General features: G+C 46.8%; 2 protein-coding genes across 5 annotated transcripts; one reads left to right on the forward strand and one right to left on the reverse strand.

Annotated features, from left to right (window-relative positions):
* Positions 1-712: 712 nt before the first annotated feature.
* On the reverse strand, positions 713-7825 carry znf513a (zinc finger protein 513a). Of its 4 annotated transcripts, none has more exons than XM_086061608.1 (5): positions 7561-7825; positions 5768-5892; positions 5538-5672; positions 2450-3223; positions 713-2035 (listed from the first exon to the last, which is right to left on the reverse strand). In XM_086061608.1, exons 2-5 carry the CDS (start codon positions 5805-5807, stop codon positions 1071-1073), a joined length of 1914 nt encoding a protein of 637 aa, XP_085917734.1. In that variant the 5' UTR covers positions 5808-5892; positions 7561-7825; the 3' UTR covers positions 713-1070. The 4 variants fall into 4 exon arrangements, with proteins under 4 accessions (XP_085917734.1, XP_085917735.1, XP_085917738.1 ...); XM_086061609.1 differs by lacking the exon at positions 7561-7825 and adding an exon at positions 6181-6503; XM_086061612.1 differs by lacking the exons at positions 5768-5892; positions 7561-7825 and having other exon boundaries at positions 2450-3171.
* A 1785-nt stretch (positions 7826-9610) lies between these two features.
* On the forward strand, positions 9611-21291 carry LOC147158932 (E3 ubiquitin-protein ligase RNF19B). Its single transcript, XM_086061011.1, has 11 exons — positions 9611-9918; positions 12263-12413; positions 12512-12688; positions 14639-15141; positions 15471-15679; positions 15781-15928; positions 18096-18258; positions 18351-18465; positions 18541-18660; positions 18803-19046; positions 19401-21291. The coding sequence occupies exons 3-11, from the start codon at positions 12533-12535 to the stop codon at positions 19570-19572; spliced, it is 1830 nt and encodes a 609-aa protein (XP_085917137.1). The 5' UTR covers positions 9611-9918; positions 12263-12413; positions 12512-12532; the 3' UTR covers positions 19573-21291.
* Positions 21292-21854: the final 563 nt, after the last annotated feature.

The following is a 21854-nucleotide window of genomic DNA, read 5'->3' on the forward strand; positions in this document are numbered from 1 at the left end:
TTTCACAGTGAGAAAAGAAAACGGACGACACGCGCACAATTACACGTTAAGATCTAAACACCGATGACGAGAAACGTTACAGATGAGCCCTCGTCCCTCTCGCGGGCTTCGAGAGCGCTGCGGGTTCATTTGGGGGCAAATCGACAAGTAAGAAGCACTTTGCTTAGAGTTCATCACTTTCAAGGCACGCTCGCCCGTCATGCAAATTGCTTGCAAAAGGTTCGCTGTCACTTTTCCCCCATTTTGAGGGGTAGCATCTGAGCAGTCGCCGTGTAAGGGGGATCCCACAATGAGGTCGACAAGTCCCAACGCAGGTAGAACCAGAGCAGTACGAAGGGGATTCCACCCGTGTCCGGAATTTGTTATATGTGACACGGATGCAAAATGGGGGATGAAGCTGACCTGGCATTTTCTTTTCGCTTTTATTTTTAAGCTTTGGAGCGGTAATTGTAAGAGCTGTCGCAAATGTCGGGTGACGCGAGCACCTTCATTCGCATCAGCTGTTCTTCAGTGTGGCCAATTTAGAGCGCCTCATTATTGGCCATGAGTGCACGCGCATCACAAAGTTGGAAATGCCAGTAGTTATTTTATTTTTATTTTTTTAAGTCCAACATGATGCCGGTGTGGGCTTTGTGCTGGCATGGCGGCGTTAGAGCGCCTCATTGTCAACCACGAGTGTGTGCATGACATGGAGAGAAGGTGGAAGATGGAGGTGTGTTAAATTTACTTTATTTTTCTGGACCAATACGACCTCTTGGTCCTCCAGAGCTATTAACAAAATTGGTCAATCAGATTTCCCTGCCGGGCAGGACAAGTTTCCTTTTTGGAGCAATGAAGTCAACTGAATTGTTGCGACGGCTCCGATACTGCCCTCTGGTGGCCTCTCTTGTACTCTCTAACAACGACACGTTCAAGGACCGGGGTTCCGCTCGTGCTGCATTGCGTCATTTTTAACCAGCCTCTCGGGATCCAGCGGTCGTTAAGCCTTCCTACTCGGGAGACGGCACACGTAAGCACAAAAACCGAAGACAAGGCATCCAAATGTTGACCCAAAAGGGCGGCGGGCGACTTTAGACCATTTCCAGCTTCCAGTTGGGGTGCTGTAAAGTCTGAGCGCCCTCCCTGGCCATGTAGGCCATGTCCGCCGCCGCCGCCGCCGCCGCACCTCCGGCCGCCTCTTTCCTGTGGCCGCCCCGGGGCCCGCCTTTGTCGTCCTGGTTCCTGGCCAGGGCGGCGGGGGCCATCTTGACCCAGCCGTCAGTGGCGTGGCCGTGCTTCTTCTGGTGCCGCTTGTAGTTGTCCCAGTGGCCGGTGGTGTAGCCGCACTCCTGGCACTTGTAGGGCTTCTCGCCCGTGTGCCGCAGCATGTGGCGCTTGAGGTTCATGCTCTGGTTGCAGCTGTAGTTGCAGACGGCGCAGACGAAGGGCTTGGCGCCCGAGTGCACGCGCTGGTGCCGCTTGAGGTTGGCCAGGTTGCCGCAGGCGTAGTCGCACAGGTGGCACTTGTAGGGCTTCTCGCCCGTGTGCACGCGGTGGTGCCGCTTGAGGTTGTCGAAGTGCGCCGAGGCGTAGTCGCACTGCGGGCACTTGTAGGGCTTCTCGCCGCTGTGCGTCTTCATGTGGCGCGCCAGGTGGTTGGGGTAGTGCGTGAGGAAGGGGCAGGCGGCGCACGTGTACACCTTGTCGCCGCGCTCGCCGGGGCTGCCGGGCGACGACGACGTGTCCTTGGTCAGCATCTCCAGCGTGCACTTGGCGCAGATCTGCGCCGACGAGCCGTCCTCGTCCTCCAGCACCGCGCCGCACAGGCGGCACGTGAAGGGGAACAGCGACGACGCCGCCGACGACGACGGCGGCGCGGGGGGAGGGGCCGGCGGCCTGCTGCCTCTGGCGCCCAGGCTGTTGCCGGGCGGGTGGTTGGGAGCGACGCTGGGGGCCGGCGTGGACTGCGGCGACGCCCCTTTCAGACTCTCAAAGGCCGAGAGGTAGTCGGCGTTTTGAGCCGCCAGCGTCAGGTGGGCTGAGGCTGCGGCCACTTCTGAAACGATACACAATTGGATTCTGCAGTCAAATTCTCTTATTTGAAAATGATAGTTACATTGTCAGTTTGTATCAGGGTTCACCAATTCCGGTCATCGAGTCCGGAGGTTTTAGACGTTTCCGCCCACTAGCACAATTGATCGTGTGCTAGTGGGCGGAAACCTCGAAAACATGCAGGACTTCGGACCTCAAGGACTGGAATGGGTGAACCCTGACCTAGACTGACAATATAACAGTACTCAGCCATGTTCTTTATCCTCTGCCTAGAGACAAATTTCTAAAAATGAAATCAAAGACCCTGGTCTTTATGTTGCACTGGTTGTGTTGAAGCTGCTGCTTGCAAGGGAAAAAGCCCCCAAACGGATGCTATCTAGCATTAGCATTAAGCTAGCGGACTGAAAGGCCAACGTACCCTTGGCGGCTTCGTCCTCTTCTTCTTCGCTGGCTCTGTGGCCGCCCGCGTTGTGTCTCTTGACGCCGCCGGCGGGTCTGAGCGCGGCGTGCTGCTGCTGCGGCCCGCCGTGCGCCTCGGGCCCGGCGCCGGCGGGCATGTGCATGCGCTGGTGCCTCTTGAGGTTGCCCAGGGAACTGCAGGCGAACGCGCAGCTCTCGCACTTGTAGGGCTTTTCGCCCGTGTGGATGCGCAGGTGGCGCTGCAGGTTGACCAGCTGCGCCGAGGCGTAGGCGCACACGGGGCAGTTGAAGGGCTTCTCGCCGTTGTGCGTCTTCATGTGCCGCTTGACGTGGTTGGCGTAGCGCGACGAGAAGCCGCACAGGTGGCACGAGTGTAGCTTGTTCTTGTCGTCGCCGGCGCCGTCCAGCGGCGAGTGCGCGTGGAGCTCCGACAGGCTCCCGAAGGCGAAGTCGCCGCCGCCGCCGCCCTTGGGGTCCCGCGAGGCCTTGCAGCAGCGCAGGCAGTAAGGACTCGGCAGGTCGACCGAGGCGCCCAGGTGGTCGTCGCGGAGCTGGCCGCAGCCCCGGCACGTCAGGTAGGACGGGAACGGCGGCTCGGAGCGGCCCGCTCGCCCGTCGTCTTCCCGGCTGTGGTCGGGGGTGCTGCTGTGGGAGGTTTCCGTCTCGCTATCCATGCCGTCGCCGTCGTCGCCGCCGCTGCTGCTGCTGCTGCAGTCGGAGCTGTCCTCATCACACAGAGGATACACAGAGAAACCGATCTCAGCAGCGACCTCTGCGGAGGGAGGACACCGAGACCAAGGTCAACAATACTGACCGCGACATCATCCGTTTACAAAAGTGGCACAATCAATCAAAACTTTATTTATAGCGCACTTCACATACAAAGTGCTTTACAGAAAATGCTATTCATGGTTTTTAATCGTAATTAATCGCATGACTTCAATAGTTAACTCACGATTAAACGCAATCTTTTTTATCCGTTCTAAATTTACAATAAAATATTTTGTTCTAAGTTTTCATACTCTTGTTAACATAAAAGTGGGGGGGTGGAATGTTTGATCCAGAAATTTCATAAAAACGTTAAAAACGAGTGAGAGATTGTTTTCCGTTGGTAATTTTTCTGCCACTAGATGGCATATTTGCATTTGTAAGATGTTGGTAACAGCTCCAGTGCATTTTTCTTTTCATATCAAGAGCTATCTAATCTTTAACGTGTAAAATACAACTTGAACCGAGTCTCCACAAATATATGCGTCATTACATTTATTACTGCTCAATTCAAAAAGCGCCAAAAGTGCCATTTTCACAATTTCTTCATGCAAATTGCCACCATGAGGCACAACAGTGTTGAACTTAACAGAAAACCGGCAGTGGCTGTAAACACGATAAAAGACGAGAGCTCACAAACGCAACATTTGACACTCGCCGTCAAACAATTATTTTGCAAAATGTCCCAAACCATCTTAATTTCTTCCATACCAACCTCCTGCGACGTTGCCATTCAGATCCATGCGTGAGCCTTCCACCCCCCCCCCCCCCAAAAAAAAAAAAATCTGGCTGAAAAGTCAATCCAATCGTGGAAGCCGACCGCAGACATTCATCCCCACCCTTGCTAACAAACATCAACGCTGTGAGCTCAAAGCAAGAAAAAGGAGCTTGCATCATCATCATCATCATCATCATCTTCATCAAAGTGCATGCGTGTCATGCGTCCTTGTGACCAAAATCTGACATCAGCAAACGTCATCTTTTTTGATACTCACCGCTTGCAGAGATCCGCCAACAAGACGACGCTTGCCTCGCAAAACGGGACTTTGCCTCACAAGACGCCGAGAGAGAATGTGAGCAAAGAGTTTGGGTCGCCCCCTTTTTGGTGGTAACCCCCACCCCCTCCACCTACACCCCCCCCCCCACCTTGCCTTCCTGGTGGATGATTACAGAGCCTGATGATGATGATGATGATGATGATGATGATGATGATGATGATGACCATGCTTGTGAGGGCTGATGGTAATGATGATGATGATGATGATGATGATGTGGTAATGATAATAGCAGAGGCAACAGCAGATGATGATGATGATGATGATGATGATGATGATGATGATGATGATGATGATGAATGTGCTGCCCTCGTGATGGTGTCCTTGATGGTAATGGTCATACGTTCCTTTTTCTTTTTTCTTTTTCTTTTTCCGTACTTTATAGAATAATGGCGTCGCGTTTCCTTTGTACGTTTTGTGCTTGTATTTCACCCCGCAACAGGAAACGGAGCAGTTTGGATGTGCTTGCTCAAGTCGAAGGCGTTTATTTGCGCTAAAGATAAACTATGCCAGCTGTGATTTATTTTTGACAAAAGCCATCTGTAGGAAATACATAAATAAAATGACGGCAAGAAATAAGTTGGAACATACGAAGAAGTTGTAATGATTTTACAATGAACAAGATCTTCGTTGTACGTTTCTGCGAGGAAAGTCACAATTTTATGGAGAAAGTAAATAAATCACATGACAAAATGGGAACATTAAAGTCACAACAGTCCAATTTCATGAGTATCCATAACAGAATTTTACATTTTAAAAAATGTCATAACTTGACATCACTCAATACAAGTCAGAATTTTATAATGTAAAAGCTTCGGCTGCTGTCGATGATGAATTTAATTCCCTTCTGTTTTTATATCCTTCTTCTGGTTTCCAATTGGCTAAAAACAACCTACTGTTATAGCGCCCCCTGTTGGTTTGATTTTTTCCCATATTGTATGTATCACATTGACCTTTCCTCATTTTTTCCCCATCACTTTTGTTGCCATTGTCTTTTTGCCACTAACTGCTTCCTTCAGGCTTCTGATTGGCTAAAAACTCCGAACCGTGATAGCGCCACCTGCTGCTTTGCCAGTTTACATTTTGTATGTAAAATTTATCACGTGAGGGTACGTTGCAGATCCACTCACATCCAGGAGGAACCAGCAAAAAAATACTTTTTGTTTGACGTCTGCCGCTTTTTGAGAATGTTTCCTTTTTTTCCAACACAGTTGGCCCCACACGCGGACATTTTGGAAAGTCAAAACAATGTCGATGACCAACCTGAGAATTTTTCCAGGCCAAGAATCTTGCCGCTGCGATAAGGATCACCAAATTGAAGGTCGTGTTCCAGAAGGAAGTCCGTGTCCAAGGCGAGGTTTCCTGCACTTTCGACGGCTACAGCAGCTTTTGCATCCACTGACGGCGGAAAAGAAAAAAAAAAGAAAAAAAGAATTGAGACGCCGCTGGTGGTGCAAGTGGTCACTCGAACCGCACGCGTCGGGAGGACTTACACTTGACTGGCTGTGGATGCTGCTGTTTTTTCCTTGGCATCTTCCAGTCAGCCTCTCCTTTGCTGGCGACGTCTTCCCGCTGACTTCCTCGTCGTCGTACATCTGTGAGGGATTTTCAGAAAATTCTGGAGACAAAAAAAAAATCTGGAATATTCTTTGGAAAACAACATCTAGTTAGGATGTTGAATAGGTCATGACTCAATGTGCGGATTAACATTTTGGAGAGCCGTTTTGTCATATTTTCATCATCAAGCCAACATTTTTACTGCCACCGCTGAATACGTTCATCAAGCGTGTTTTATTCAATTCAGATTCATAACAACGAACAAGTCAAGACTTGTTAAGCTTGTTTTTGTTAAGATTTTCTGTGCAATATTGCCTATAGAAAATGTGGTTTAAAAAAAAAAAAGCACCTTGTTTTTAACTTCGAAAAACGACGGCAGCCGCTTAGAAGTGGCGGCGAAGCCAAAAGTTGCCCGTCATTTGCTTTGTCACAGCGTGTCTGTGATGTCTTTAGAGTTGGAAGTGCAGGTTGGCCTTTTAAGTGATGCAGGCGGCGTGCGCGCTTGCTTGGTGACCGGTCGTCAAGCTGCGGCCAATAACGGCTCTTGAATCAATGCGCACTCTGTTACCACTTGTGGCAATGAAGAGCATCAGCCCACCGTACTGTTCCCTTCACCACAAACAAAGGACGTCTTGATATTTATTTTCATTGTATTCATTTATATATATAAAAAAAAAAAACATAAAACAAATACAAAATGTTTATCCCCTGCAAAAAAAAAACGTACTCATTACTGCATCTTACTGAGCAGTTGTGACCCTATTGATGTCTATTCTGTCTTATCACACTGCCCCCTGGTGGCAAAGGCACGTACAGCAAAATGAACTGCACGCAGTGTTGAGTTCAAGCAGGAAATCGTGATGCACAAACTGTTTTAATTTTTTTGCATTGCATTTGATTAGGTTATCAATGCATGTTTTTATCAAATAGAATGCTGTATAGAGAGGGCTATTCTTACTTAAAAGTAGGTTACAACCTTTTGGGGAGGGCTGTAACAAATTTTGTCATTTCCATTCCCTTCCGACGGGGACTTTGAAATGCCTTGAGATACGTGTGTTTTGCGTAGCGAGCATGGTCATGGAACGGATTCAACTCGAATCTCAAGGCACGACACAGACGGACATAACGCCTTATGTGTATTCGTTTTGTAAAATTCACTCTTCATGAACCACGTAATGATGTTACACTGTCATTTAAGTTCATTATCTGCCCCATATTTTTTTTTTTCGGAAGGGCCACTAAGTGACGTAGTAATTATGCGACAACAATGACTCATTTACGACGCGCCCGAGTGTTGTTGAAAAACATTGTCATTTTCAGATGACTGATGAGATGAGGTAACTAACTATATAGTCCGCTGCAGAGAAACCCCAACAGTGATTGGGGAGTAAATGAATAATTCATCTTGTAGCATGAAAAATGCAGACAATATTAGCAGCTGTTTATGCAAGGGGGAGGGGGGGAGACTTAATGACAACATGTCCACAAAAGAGCATGCGGCTAGCAGCAGCCAACATACGGAGAAAACGCCACACAATTCCACATTTTAGGCCACCGATTGACACATAGTCACCCCCGCGAGGCACACACAAAAGCGCCTCTTTTACGAGCCTCGTCCTAAAATGTCATCAGCTACCGGTAATCACGGCGTAGCTTCCCCCCCATTTTATTTTGTTGAAACGAGTAAGCTAACGTCAACTTGTCCAAGTGAGCAATCATGCTAACTCACCGAAAGGGAGAAAGTAGTCCTGCTCCTCCTCCTCGTCGTCGTCGCCGCCGCAGCGCACCCCGTCAAAGAAGAAGTGTGGCTCCGCGAGAGCGCCACACACGAACGTCCGCCATTTCTTCGCGAGCCGCGGCGACAAAGAAAGGCAATTAATGGTATTTTTCATAACTTAATTGATTTTCTGATTCGCCTGTGTGAGCTCCCAGCGAGGAACAACAAGGGAACTTCCGGCGCGGGGGGCAGGCGCTCCTTCACAGTTAAAGCGAGCGTCACCCATTGCGGCATTACGGCGTTCTTTCATACGTTCCTTTTAACAAAGTCAAAATGCTCATTTAGAGCTAGACGTCGTTTCATGATGTAATTAACGCGAAATATAAGGAGACCTTTGTTTGTTTTCATCGTTGCTTGGTCACAACATTAAGGACACATGCACCAGCTCATTGCCGTGTTTCTAACAACCGGCGTTTCAAACACATCTCGATTGTTGTCTTGTTTATCCATGCAATTATGACATTAGTCTCTCTATTCTACGTCTGACTGTTTTCTTAAAACTCCTTTGGTAGTTACAATGACAAAGGACTGACTTTTATTTTGAAATAGGTCGAAGTCAGTACCGGATAATACGTCACGGTAGAGCTGCATTTCGGAGGGGGAGGAGTTCTCCTTGCTTTAACGAGCAAACTGTCCTATGAAGACATTAGGGGAAATAATAAAATTAAAATCTTGTTTTCTGATGAAGTCACGTACGACAATACACGTTTTTATTTTAAATTTTATATTATTTTAAGAAGATAAAAAACATGAAGAATTTGATGTTTTTCTTTATGTGGTTAAAAAAAAACCTGTTATAATATGTATATATAATTTTTTTGGGGTAGTGATGGCTAGATGAAGTCTCATGAGCCCTTAAAGCTTTCCATCCAATTTGTTACCCCCCAAAAAAGTAAATTTCTTGAGGCTTTGTGCATGTTACCTCAGTATTAAGTAAAAAACAACAAAAACAAACTTAAATGCTTGTTCAAATAAACATGATTTTCTTGGTGTTCACCGCGTGGCAAGGACCACGGTGCTTCGGTGTATTTGGAAGGGCTTGCCACTCATCTTACCCATATTTGGAAGTAGGAGACTTTTTCCGCTGTTTGAACATGAATTTCATTTGTTTCTACCAAAGCTTGGGATGCTGGGACACCACATGAATTATTACCTCCTCTATGTTCTAAATTACGTTCCGCACTCCGAAATCACTCCGCCAAAGCCCGTTCCGACATGACAGTACATTCACATTACACAATGATTGTGATCATCAATGGTGCGCTGCGCTCTGCTAAGTGCAGTGTGAAAAGGTCTCAAGTCATTCAGCCTAGTAGAAGTTGATTGTAACAACTTTTTTGCTGAGACCAGAGAACGCCGACATCATCGAGTTCAGCAGCAAATTTGAAATCTGTTTGGTTCAGGGCTGTACTTGCCTACGGCGCAGGTTGCCGTGGGTTCGCTTCTCTGCCTGGGAGAGACCATGTTTGTATTTGTGCGTGTTTGTGTGAGTGCAAAAAAATAAATAATCTGGTTGGTTCAAGAAACAGGCTCATTGCTAATTAAATGGGCTAGCATACTTATTCTGAGAATTAGATTGACATGGCAACACAGGGGCTAAAATCTGATTGGACACAAAAAAAAAGTGCCATATACACATGTATTAGAAGCAGTGCTGTCAAGAGAAGTACTGTGTAACGGAGAGTTGGCAGGACAGGGATTAATTAATTAATACAGTTTCATGGAGCAAATATTAGAATTTAGGTTGCCCATCTAGGGGAGTGACAGTGAACTGATTTTTTGGTAAATAAATAAATGGTCATTTTCAGACCAATGAGTAATATTGGATTATTTCCTGTTGCCCACCTGATGATGTGTAGTCGGGAATCAGCGTGCGAGTATTTATTTAATAAAGACGTAGCGGAATCTCATATTTGTTTGTTTTCCAGCGAAATAAAAAAAAAAAAACGGAGTGTGAGCTCGATCTCAATTTGATGTTATTTGTATTTTTTTTTTATTTCATGAATAGGAGAATCCTCATCTTCCTGCGTCATCCCATTGGTCCATGTCACCGCAGTGTGCCACCCCTCCGGGCCCGTCGTCAGCAAGTGCACGCCGGGCCAAGGCTCTCCATCGCCTCGCCTCGCCGCGGTTCGACTCTTGCCCGGCCGCCGACCCCCACCGCCCGCCAGCGGCCAGCACCCCGTCGCCCGGGTTGCACCTGCCGGCTCGACGGAGGGCAGCGTCCGACCAGGCTTGAGCGCCGTGTGAGGATCTTCCATGCTGCTTTAGGGGAGGAGCCATTCCGTGTAATGCGCCGCGCACAGCGAGGTAGGAAGCCGTTTACGTAATGCATCTTTCCCTACACTTGTTTTCGTGGCCTCTTGTTGCGTCCAAAGCGCTCCTTTCGAAAAAAGCCAAGCTCGTGAAAAGCGCCACTCCCTTGCTTGAGTGCGCGACGCGTGCACATCACGTCAAGTCGGGGCAGGCTGCGTTTTCGCTGAATAATAAGCTGCAACAGTTACGAAATTCAACAGCAGGCAAACTGTTTTCCTTGACTTCTGGTTTCAAAACACGCCAGGCATCTGTTTGTTGCGTATTTCGTCGCTGTTGGGAAGAAAGCGCGGACGCAGGTGCCTTCCCTTGACATCCGGGCCATCATCGCTTGGTTGTTGGTTTCCCTGCAGTGGCGGGAACATATCAGTTGGTGGCGCTAATGTACAATGAAGCTGGTTTGCCTTCCGCCAATAAACCCCACAGAAGAAGAACAACAGTTTTTCTGTGTTTACATGTTACACTAATGTTATATCAAAAGTACTAGTGTTATTGGTACTTGGTATCGTCACGGCGACTACTCAAGCGTTGAGTACTCGTATTTGTCTGAAAAATTTGGTAAAAAGGGGTTTCTTTCATTTTATGGTGGAAGAATGATTTTGTGTTTTCAGTTCCTCGCATGGTGATGGAAAAACGCAAATCGAAGGCGCCACTCTATGTCCAAATTTGGTCTTCTTTGTCTATTATCTATGTAGTCATTTGTCATTGTGCCCCCTAGTGTTCAGACTGAGCCAGCACGTAACTGAAGTGCTTTGTGTTGCAGGCTGCGTTGAAGCGAAATTCAAGACTGTAGTTGGATGGTAAAAATGCAACTAAGGGCAAGTTGTGTTACTTTGATTGGAATCTTGATTTCCAACGTAAACAAGTGAGCTCAAACAAACACAATAAACAAAATTCAAATATATATTAAAAAAAACAACTTACATTCAAACCTTTATTAGTTTCGAAGCACATCGACAGTAGCACATTCACTACAATGCAGGAATGCAATTTGTCATATCAGTGTCAGGAATGCTTTTGAGTCGAGTGATGTCAATAAATAGACCCAAAAAAAACAAACACATATGTTACATACATCTTTACATATTTGCTTCCCCGACCCCGTGCGAGAGGACGGCTGTGCGTGTGCGTGTGCGTGTGCATGCGCGGGCAGGCTGAGGTCACCCTCGTGAAAAGCCGCATTGCTGCTGTGGGCTGGCGTCCAGAGAGGATTGCACCGAGGGAGGGAGGGGGTGGGTGAGGGGGGGGGGGTGAGGTTGGGGAGGGCCGCAGCATCAGCAGCATCCTCAGGTTTCCCTCCTGCTTTACAAGGTGGGAGGGGGGGGGGGGGTGCAAAACAAAAACAACACAGGCACGCGCGCTGCTTCCAAATTCCCTCGTCCGTGGATTGTGAACACGTGAGAGGCTTTGAAATGCGTGAAGGCGGTGACAGATGCTGCGTGTGTCAGGTTCCCATCTGTCGCGTCATTTTGTTGTTCATTAACAAGCCTCGTGCAAGAATTTAGCCAACGTGATGGCAAATTACAGTATGTTAAACCATCACACACACATTGTGAAGTTGTAATATCACCATTCGCCACTAGGTGGCAGACATGACCGAGTTGCACTTATATCCGGCCTTGCAACATGAGTAGGCCTCATCATTTTTTTGTTTTTTTTGCAGATGTGGAATGGACATGCAGGATAAGATGAACCTCAATAATGATATCATTTGGTTTTGTGAAAAAAATAGTCAACTTGAGTTGGATGATGTTTGGCAGATTTTGATGCATTGCACAAAAATAAATAAATAAATGGATGAATAAATAAATAAATCATGTTGTTTGTGGCAAACTTGTGTTTGCATTGAAAAATGTATTATGAAAAATCAATTATATTAAGACCACATATTTTGCCCATATTTTAAAATAGTATTTTATTTTTGTATTTAATAACATTTATATATTAATTCCATTCCAGATGCTAGTGAATCTAGGCTTACATCTATGGCACTTAATTGATGAAGTCTTTAAACATACAAATAATGCAAACACGTTTAAAAATAAAAAACGGGCTTAGTTTGCGAATGTAACGTGACCAAACCCAGACAAAAAGGTGAGCCGTGATTGGTTGTTACCTAAGCCCTGAGCAACTGCGATGTCATTTTCAGTCGGCAGCAAGTGGCAAAATGGCCGCACCCTCAGATGGATGAAAAAAAAGCCTGGATTTTGCTGCTTCATTCATATTCCAGTATAGGCTCATTCCATAAACACAAAATTAATGTGAATAATATGTTTAATCTGGTTGGATGGTTAGATTTTTGACTTGAATTCCAGTTGGATTAATTTTTTTCCGCATGCAGGTGCTGGCTGCAGATGTGACGAGGAGGCCTAAAAAGTACTCGAGTACAATCAGGAGGAAGCGGAAACTTTTCAATGAATCCGTAGCAGTGATGTTCCCCTCCTGACGGGGGTCGCCTCCCCTCGGTCACCGCCATCGCTCCCTCTCTTACTGTGAGAACGCACACACACGCACACGCACGCACGCACGCGCGCACACGCACACACACCGCACTGGCGCTAATTGTCACGGAACCCGCGCTCATCCTCAGTCGCCGCTCCAGCCGCCGACCATGAAGAGGCCCAAGCAGCAGACGGGGGGGCCGCTCAGCTTCCTCAACTTCTTCAGCCGAAAGCCCAAATCGGAAGCGCGGCCCGAAAAGCCCGCCGAGGCCCGGCCCAAAGAGGAGGTGGCCATCACGCTCACCCTCAGCCAACACCCGCCACGGGTAAGCACGACTTCCACGCCTTCATTGACAAACTCCAATTTGGATTCATTTGGCCAGGATGAACGTCATTGACACTTTTGCGATTCAAATAAGCGCAAGGGCTCTCAAAATTTTTTTTTAGATGTCGTATTTTCTATTGTCTGTGTTGAGTGTTAAATGTTCAGCTTCGACCGAAGCAACCCTCTTCGCTCCACGGCTGTTTTACTGGATTTTGACAGATTTTTTGCAAGGCCCACAGAATATTGTGTTCTATTGTTATAAAAACATGGAACCTACCAAAAGAAAGATTAGAGTCTCGTCTTTCATCAAAAAAGTACATTTGTTTCCGTTTTGCAGCAATTAGCATTAGCAATTAGCATTAGAATATAGCGAAGTTTCATTATTATTCACAAATCTATTTAGAACTGTGAGTAAATTAAACAATTTTTTTTAACAAGACCCTGGTTGATCTCTTATACTCTGCTGCCTCCTGCTGGCGTTTTTTTGTAATAACTACCATTGCTTGAAGCGACCGCTTCAGGTCAGAGGCTGCATCAAAGCCTTCTGTATGCTCTTGCATAAAAAAAAAAAAACGTGTAAAAACAGTTTTAGGACCATGGCAATATTTCAAATATAATTTTTCATATGTTTTTGGGAGCAAATGAGTTAAAAAATATTTTTATGGCCTTGGTCTCCACTCCCAAAAGTCTTGATCTTGTCTTGGTCTTGGTGAGTTCCAGTCTCTGGAAAGTCTCGGTCTGGGATTTTGTGAGGAGGACAACACGAGCGTGAAGTCCTCATTCGTTTCCACAACACGTTTTTCCCGAATGATACAAACGAGACCCTTTGTCATGAAACATAAACGTCAACGATGTCCCGACAGGAAGCTGAGAGAGGAGCATTAAGAGAGAGCGAGCGAGGGAGAGAGAGAGAGAGAGAGAGCGAGGTTGTAGATGATTAACTTGTGACGGCTCAGCTGCTGCCTGCGCCTGTTACAGCCCAAATCCATTAGCGTGTTGACTTAATGAATTGCTAATTTGCCTAAATGAGGTTGCCTAGCAACCGGAGTCGGCGCGGCGCAACCAGCATGCACCTTCAGTCGCTACTTAACTGCAGACGTGCGTTTAAAAGTCGCTCCGGTTATTGGTTGATTGCAAAAAAATCCACTGCTTATTTCAAGGTTTCGAGACAAGGTTAGGGTTTCAAAATAGGGTCAATAGAGGGTTGGTGTCGAAAATCAGGGTTATGGGGTTGATGCCAGGATTCAGGTTTTAAAGTTTGGGTTCAATATGTTAAGGTTTAAATTTTAAGTTACGGTTTCAAAACAGAGTTCGACTTTCAAGACTGGGTTTCAATTCAGGGTTGGGTTTCAAAGGAGGGTTTCAAAATAGGGTCAATAGGGTTGGGGTCGAAAATCAGGGTTATGGGGTTGATGCCAGGATTCAGGTTTGAAAGTTTGGGTTCAATATGTTAAGGTTTAAATTTTAAGTTTCAAAACAAAGTTAGACTTTCAAGACTGGGTTTCAATTCAGGGTTGGGGTTTCAAAGGAGGGTTTCGAAATAGGGTCAATAGGGTTGGGGTCTCAAATCAGGGTTATGGGGTTGATGCCAGGATTCAGGTTTGAAAGTTTGGGTTCAATATGTTAAGGTTTAAATTTTAAGTTTCAAAACAAAGTTAGACTTTCAAGACTGGGTTTCAATTCAGGGTTGGGGTTTCAAAGGAGGGTTTCGAAATAGGGTCAATAGGGTTGGGGTCTCAAATCAGGGTTATGGGGTTGATGCCAGGATTCAGGTTTGAAAGTTGGGTTTGATATAAGGTTAGGCTATGATAACGTTTTAAGTTATGGTTTCAAAAGTTAGACTTTCAAGACTGAGTTGAGTTGGGTTCAAAAACAGGCTTCGGGTTTCAAGGCCAGATTGGGGTTGAATTGTGTCATTTAAGAGCGTGAGCGTTTATTCTCGTCTGTGTAGGATCAGTCAGCCGAAGAATCCGGCGATTGGAGACTTTCCGCAGCAGAAAGCGTCGGCGGCACCACTGCGCCCACAGAGGACTGCGCCGCCACGGCGTCCACGGCGTCCACGGCGTCCAGCCTGCCCGCAGTTACAGGCGCCGCCGGCGCCGCCGGCGCCGACGTCCTGTCGCTGTCCTCATCTAGCCGGGAGCAGCCGGCGGCGGACGAGCGCCTGGAGGAGTGCCCACTGTGCCTGCTGAGCCAGCCGCGCCGCCGCTTTCCCAGATTGCTGACGTGCCCGCACCGCACCTGCACCGACTGCCTGCGCCGGTACCTGCGCATCGAGATCTCCGAGAGCCGCGTGGGTATCGCGTGCCCGCAGTGCCCGGAGGCCCTGGCCCCCCTGGACGTGCGCACCATCCTGGATGACCCGGCGCTGCTGGAGAGGTTCGAGGAGTACCACCTGCGGCGCTTCCTGGCCGCCGACCCGGACACGCGTTGGTGTCCCGCGCCGGACTGCAGGTCTGCCTCCTTTCGTTTGTTAGTTAGGACAGAAGGGAACTTGACTGGGATGTGGGAATTCATTGAAGCCTGAAGAATTCTGCCTAGCAACAAGTAGCCAATCAATCCAAAACAAATCTAGGATTTTCATAATTAATACAGAACAGGTGCGAGATCTCTGTGTACGTGTGAATTCACTGAAGCCTGAAGAATTCTGCCTAGCAACAAGTAGCCAATCAATCCAAAACAAATCTAGGATTTTCATAATTAATGCAGAACAGGTGCGAGATCTCTTGCGTACGTGTGAATTCATTGAAGCCTGAAGAATTGAAGTCGTTCCTCATCCGCAGCTACGCAGTAATCGCGTACGGCTGCGCCGAGTGTCCCAAGCTGAAGTGCGGCCGCGACGGCTGCGACGCCGAGTTCTGCTACCACTGCCGCCAGCTGTGGCACCCCAACCAGACCTGCGACCAGGCGCGGCGGCAGCGCGCACGCTACGCGCTGGGCAGCAAGGACGCCGCCGCCGCCGCGCTCTACGTCTTCAATGAAGAACCAGGAGGTGCGTACGCTATCAAGTCGGGTATCAATTCGGTCGGGGCTCAATTTTGGCGCGAGCACAACATATCAACGGGACCTTTTTTGCACTTTTTCCTGCCGCAGATGCGGAGGAGATCAAGCCATGCCCTCGCTGCGGCGCTTACATCATGAAGACCAACGACGGCAGCTGTAACCGCATGAACTGTACGGTGTGCGCTTGCCAGTTCTGCTGGCTGTGCATGCAGGAGATCACCGACGTGCACTACCTCAGGTACAGTCTTAGTCCGCGTGACCAGAAGGAAATCCGCCATGACGTTTTTTTTTCTTTGACTTGCAAGCGAAAATTTGAGATACGAGCGCTGTATTCACTCAGCTCACTTCACATTGGACGTTACCGTCTACTGTTTTGGTTGAAAATGTCCATTTTGGGGCCCTTTTGACCATTTGCAGGGTTCCTTCCAAGAAAATTCAGCCCCTGAAACCAGTTTCTTTTAACAACATGAAATTTAATAGCCATGTCTGTCATAAGTTGACCTACCAAAAAGTCTCAAGAACACATGCCTGAAAAGACACGGGAAGTCTGCTATTTTGGTTCAAAATGTCCAATTTGGGGCCCTTTTGACCGTTTGCAGGTGTCATTACAAGAAAATCCAGCCCCCAAAACCAGGTTCATTAAACAACATGAAATTTAATAGCCATGTCCATCATAGGAAGACCCACAAAAAAGTCTCAAGAACCCATGCCTGAAAATATACAGGAAGTCTGCCATTTTGTGTCAAAGCCATCCGTTTAGCCATTTCCAGGAAACCGTTCCAAGAAAATTTAGCCCCTGAAACCAGTTTCTTTTAACAACATGAAATTTAATAGCCATGTCTGTCATAAGTTGACCTACCAAAAAGTCTCAAGAACACATGCCTGAAAAGACACGGGAAGTCTGCTATTTTGGTTCAAAATGTCCAATTTGGGGGCCTTTTGACCATTTGCAGGTGTCATTACAAGAAAATCCAGCCCCCAAAACCAGGTTCATTAAACAACATGAAATTTAATAGCCATGTCCATCATAGGTAGACCCACAAAAAAGTCTCAAGAACCCATGCCTGAAAATATACAGGAAGTCTGCCATTTTGCGTCAAAGCCATCCGTTTAGCCATTTCCAGGAAACCGTTCCAAGAAAATTTAGCCCCTGAAACCAGTTTCTTTTAACAACATGAAATTTAATAGCCATGTCTGTCATAAGTTGACCTACCAAAAAGTCTCAAGAACACATGCCTGAAAAGACACGGGAAGTCTGCTATTTTGGTTCAAAATGTCCATTTTGGGGCCCTTTTGACCGTTTGCAGGGTTCCTTCCAAGAAAATTCAGCCCCTGAAACCAGTTTCTTTTAACAACATGAAATTTAATAGCCATGTCTGTCATAAGTTGACCTACCAAAAAGTCTCAAGAACCCATGCCTGAAAAGACACGGGAAGTCTGCTATTTTGGTTCAAAATGTCCATTTTGGGGCCCTTTTGACCGTTTGCAGGGTTCCGTCCAAGAAAATTCAGCCCCTGAAACCAGTTTCTTTTAACAACATGAAATTTAATAGCCATGTCTGTCATAAGTTGACCTACCAAAAAGTCTCAAGAACACATGCCTGAAAAGACACGGGAAGTCTGCTATTTTGGTTCAAAATGTCCAATTTGGGGGCCTTTTGACCGTTTGCAGGTGTCATTACAAGAAAATCCAGCCCCCAAAACCAGGTTCATTAAACAACATGAAATTTAATAGCCATGTCCATCATAGGTAGACCCACAAAAAAGTCTCATGAACCCATTCCTAAAAATATACAGGAAGTCTGCCATTTTGCGCCAAAGCCATCCGTTTAGCCATTTCCAGGAAACCGTTCCAAGAAAATTCAGCCCCTGAAGCCAATTTCACTGAGCAATCTGAAACGTAATAGCCATTTCCGTCGTAGGTAGACCCACAAAAAAGTCTCAAGAACCCATGCCTGAAAATATACAGGAAGTCTGCCATTTTGCGTCAAAGCCATCCGTTTAGCCATTTCCAGGAAACCGTTCCAAGAAAATTCAGCCCCTGAAGCCAATTTCACTGAGCAATCTGAAACGTAATAGCCATTTCCGTCGTAGGTAGACCCACAAAAAAGTCTCAAGAACCCATGCCTGAAAATATACAGGAAGTCTGCCATTTTGCGTCAAAGCCATCCGTTTAGCCATTGCCAGGAAACCGTTCCAAGAAAATTCAGCCCCTGAGCAATCTGAAACGTAACAGCCATTTCTGTCGTAGGTAGACCTACAAAAAATCTCAGGAACCCACGGCTTAAAAGATAGAGAAAGTCTGCCATTTTGTTTCAAAGCCCTGATTTTGCCCATTTCCAGAGGTGCAGCAGTTGCATCGAGCAACGTGACATTTGATAGCCCCGTGTGGCGTTTGTGCTTCAGTCCCTCAGGATGCACCTTCTGGGGCAAGAAGCCATGGTCTCAGACCCGCAAAGTTCTCTGGCAGGTGGGCATGTTGTTGGGCGCCCCCGTGCTCATATCGCTCATCGCCGGCCTCGCCATCCCCGTCATCATCGTGGGCATACCCATCTACATGGGCCGAAAGGTACGCGTCGCTCCGCTTTCCTCCGTGTCGACGCAGGAAGCCGCTTGATCTTGAAAGATCAGATCACTTCCTTGTCTGGTCCCCATTTGCAGGTCCACGGTCGTTGTAAGAAAAACAATATCTCAGGAAGTAAGCACTACTTGACGGTGGCCAGTGGCGTGATGATGTCGGTTTTTGTCTCGCCCGTCATAGCGGCCGTCACCGTCGGTAAGACTTAAGAACATCCCGCGCATCTATTTGTTGTGAAAATGCAGTCCAAGTAAATGCGGTGAATGTGTGCAGGTGTGGGCGTGCCGCTCATGTTGACGTACGTGTACGGGGTGGTGCCCATGTCGCTGTGCAGGAACGGTTGGTGTCGGCCGCCCGCCGACGCGCCCGACACGTTGGAGGACCTCGCTAGCTGTGAGTGACTCAATTACATCTGCCGGGATCAATTCGAAAATGTTGTCATTTTTTTTTTTGCAATCTGGTACCAAGTGGCCCGCAGGCCGCTGGTTGGTTACCAGTGATCGAACCCATCTGTGTTGTCTTCTTCACTCTGTAGATCTTTTGTTCTCTCACGTGGTGAGCGACCACTGGCGGACTCAGAGCAGCCCGGCGCTGGCCGACACCAGCGTGCAGGAGGTCAGCACGCAGGAAGCGGACGCCCCCCTCCCCATCCCGCTCCCCCTGGCCCCCCCGCTCCCCAGCTCCGGCACCGCACACGAATACGACGCGGCGGAAGAGTCCCCGGAACGCCGCGGGCACCCCCGAGACGACGGACAATTGGAGTGCGACGGCGCTTCGAGGTAAACGAGTTGGACTTGAGATGCGAGTTTTTGCTTGGATTGTGATTGGATGTTGTTTAAAGAAAGGCATTGCTAGCTTAATGCTAACTTACAATGGGAAAGTAATTGGCATGCTAATGATTAGCATCTACAGAATGTGGGGGTTTTGGAACCCTCGTAGCTGGTGGTCACCAACCACAATTGAAAATAGTGACATAAGCGGGCCATATCATTTATGGATGGACAATGAATGTATTAGACTGCCCCCCCCCCCTTCAGTGGCCAAGGTGGGCATTCCTAAGAAAATGTACAAGTCACGACCACTGGAATGCCTTGGTTTGTTACCTGGATTTTTGTTTTGCTTTGTGGCCGCAGAGACGGAACCAACATCGAAGTGCGCGTGGAGATCGAGCGGCGGCCCCGAGGCGCTCGCCAGTCCAGCCTCAGCAGCGTCCTGTCCAGCCGCAGCCTGTCCACCGAGTCCCTGGGACGCTCGGGGAGGGCGGACGGGAACTCCTTCCCCGTCTTTGAATCGGAGGATGTATGACTGCCGCCACGGGAACGACCCGCCCTTAAAAGGAACGGGGGGCGCTGATGGACCCCCAATGGCCGACTTCTGCTTCCCTCCCACCAGATGCCTTTAAGTGTGAGGAAGACGCTAATGAATGACGCGCGCGTGTGCGTGTGCGTGTGTGTTGAATTAACATGACTTTCATTTTAAAACAGGGGTGGGCAAATGGGGTCCAGCTGCGTTTTTTAATCCAGCCCACCAAGCTTTTGTATTGTTTAGTATCCTGTAATTGTTTTTTTTTTCTTCTTTCATTTTTGTAGTCTTTTATCAAATTCACTCATTTGTTCAATGATAAATTGTGTGAAGTGTATGATTTGTTTCATTAATTTGGTCTTTTTTTGTTCTAAAATTGTTAAAATATTTATACATTTATATGTCATTCAATAGCATGTTAATTGAGTCATTATTAATCAAATTAATGATAACCCCCCCCCCCCCCCCCATTGTCCCCTCTGAAAATGAGAAGTGGCCCTTGAGTGCGAAAGTTTGCCCACCCCTGTTTCGAAGCAATCTGGAAAACGTCCACGTGGCGAAAGCTCACCGGAACATTTGAGCATGTCAGCCTTCTCCGTTGGGGTTCTTCTCTCATTTAGCACCCCTTTAAACAACAAAAAAGGGCCCCTCGCAAGCATGAGTTCTGGACTGAAAAGGATGTAGGATTTTATACCCCGTACCCCAAACACACATTGTATGATATATATCAGGATATTTATTATGCTGAGTCGGCACCCGGCGGGCCAAGCCGCTCACGCGTGAAACTGCAGGCCAAGGTGACTTTGTGGCGCTGGCGCAGGTCTTAAGAATGCTGGAAAATCACACGCCGTGCCGACAAAAGTATTGGGACACGTGGCAAGTACAAGGGAGCAGCCCCTCGTTGCTCGGAAATTAAATAGAAATAAATAGGGTTATACACACCGCACATGGTGAAAACCCGTGAGTTATTAACACGGTAGCAAAGTACTAGATTTGTCAAAAATAATGCTGCTCAACTCATTTCAACGTAGTTCCTTGGCACCAACGTGCCACAAGAGGGCGCCAAAAAATCGTTTTTATTGCTTTGGCCTTAACACAGAAACGATTGATAATTTTTTTTATGAATAGTGCAGGATGGATTTAAAAAAAATCTGTGAATACATAATAAATAATAATAATAATAATAATAAATACATAAAGACTAATACAGATGTTTACATGCTCTTGATTTGATCCCGCGAAAGTGGTTTAGTGCAAAAAGCCACTCTTAACAAACTTAATGGAATAAATGACAATCATTTTTTTATTAATGCAACACACGAATGACAATAAACCCGATGCATCCTGGTGCGGTATATTGGATTAGCCAAGAGGCACGTGTCCCAATACTTTTTTTGTCCAAGGCGCGCGTCTGTTAACCTTCCACTTAAACACACACGCACAAACACGCGCGCACTCGTGGAACATGCGTCGTGTGCATGTGCCAGGCAGGGATTGACGCCTCAGAAATGAACACGGCACCACCTTTCTTGTAGCAGCAGCAGCACAGCAGCAGCATGTTGATGCCACCACCAACAACAACACCACCAACACCACCTCGGGCCAGCACTCCATGCATAACGAGCAGAACAATAAGGTGACTGTTCAGGCACTGCTTTGCTTCATGAGTGTGACAAAAAAATGATAATAAGTTAATAAAAATCACACGATGTTACAGTGCAAGGCTTGTGCATCTGTTGACTTGAGAAGAAAGCATTTGCATAGATATGAAATATACACATATGAACCAATTCATAAAAATATATATATTTTTTTAAATATAAACTATATGGAATAATTGCAATATATTTTCTTGTTTGAATTTGAATAAACGCTTTTGTAATGATTTAAGAAGTATATAATAAGTACACAGAAAGTCCATGAGTACAACGGGCTGCAATGACTCGCTAAAAACGCTAGAGGACGCCAACATGCAGAAAATTGGATATATATGTTGGAATTTGTATTTTTTTTTAATGCGCACTACTCTTGATTTCTCTTTTAAAGAAGTCGTTACATTGCGTAAAAAATGAAAACTATATCACTCACATCCATATTATAAATCCATTTAAATAAACGTATTTAATGTTTGTTTTTGTTTTTTTAAAGAGAGAGAGATAAAAATGATACTAACATATAATACGATTAAATGTGACAAACAAATCATTTCAAATAACATTCCCTCCTCAAAACAAACACCATAAATATGTATAAGTTTGGGGGGCGTGAGGGCGCCCACCTCTGGA

This window comes from Leptonotus elevatus, chromosome 18 (genome assembly GCF_054856555.1).
Source record: "Leptonotus elevatus isolate MCC_2025b chromosome 18, RoL_Lele_1.0, whole genome shotgun sequence".
NCBI classification, from domain to species: domain Eukaryota; kingdom Metazoa; phylum Chordata; class Actinopteri; order Syngnathiformes; family Syngnathidae; genus Leptonotus; species Leptonotus elevatus.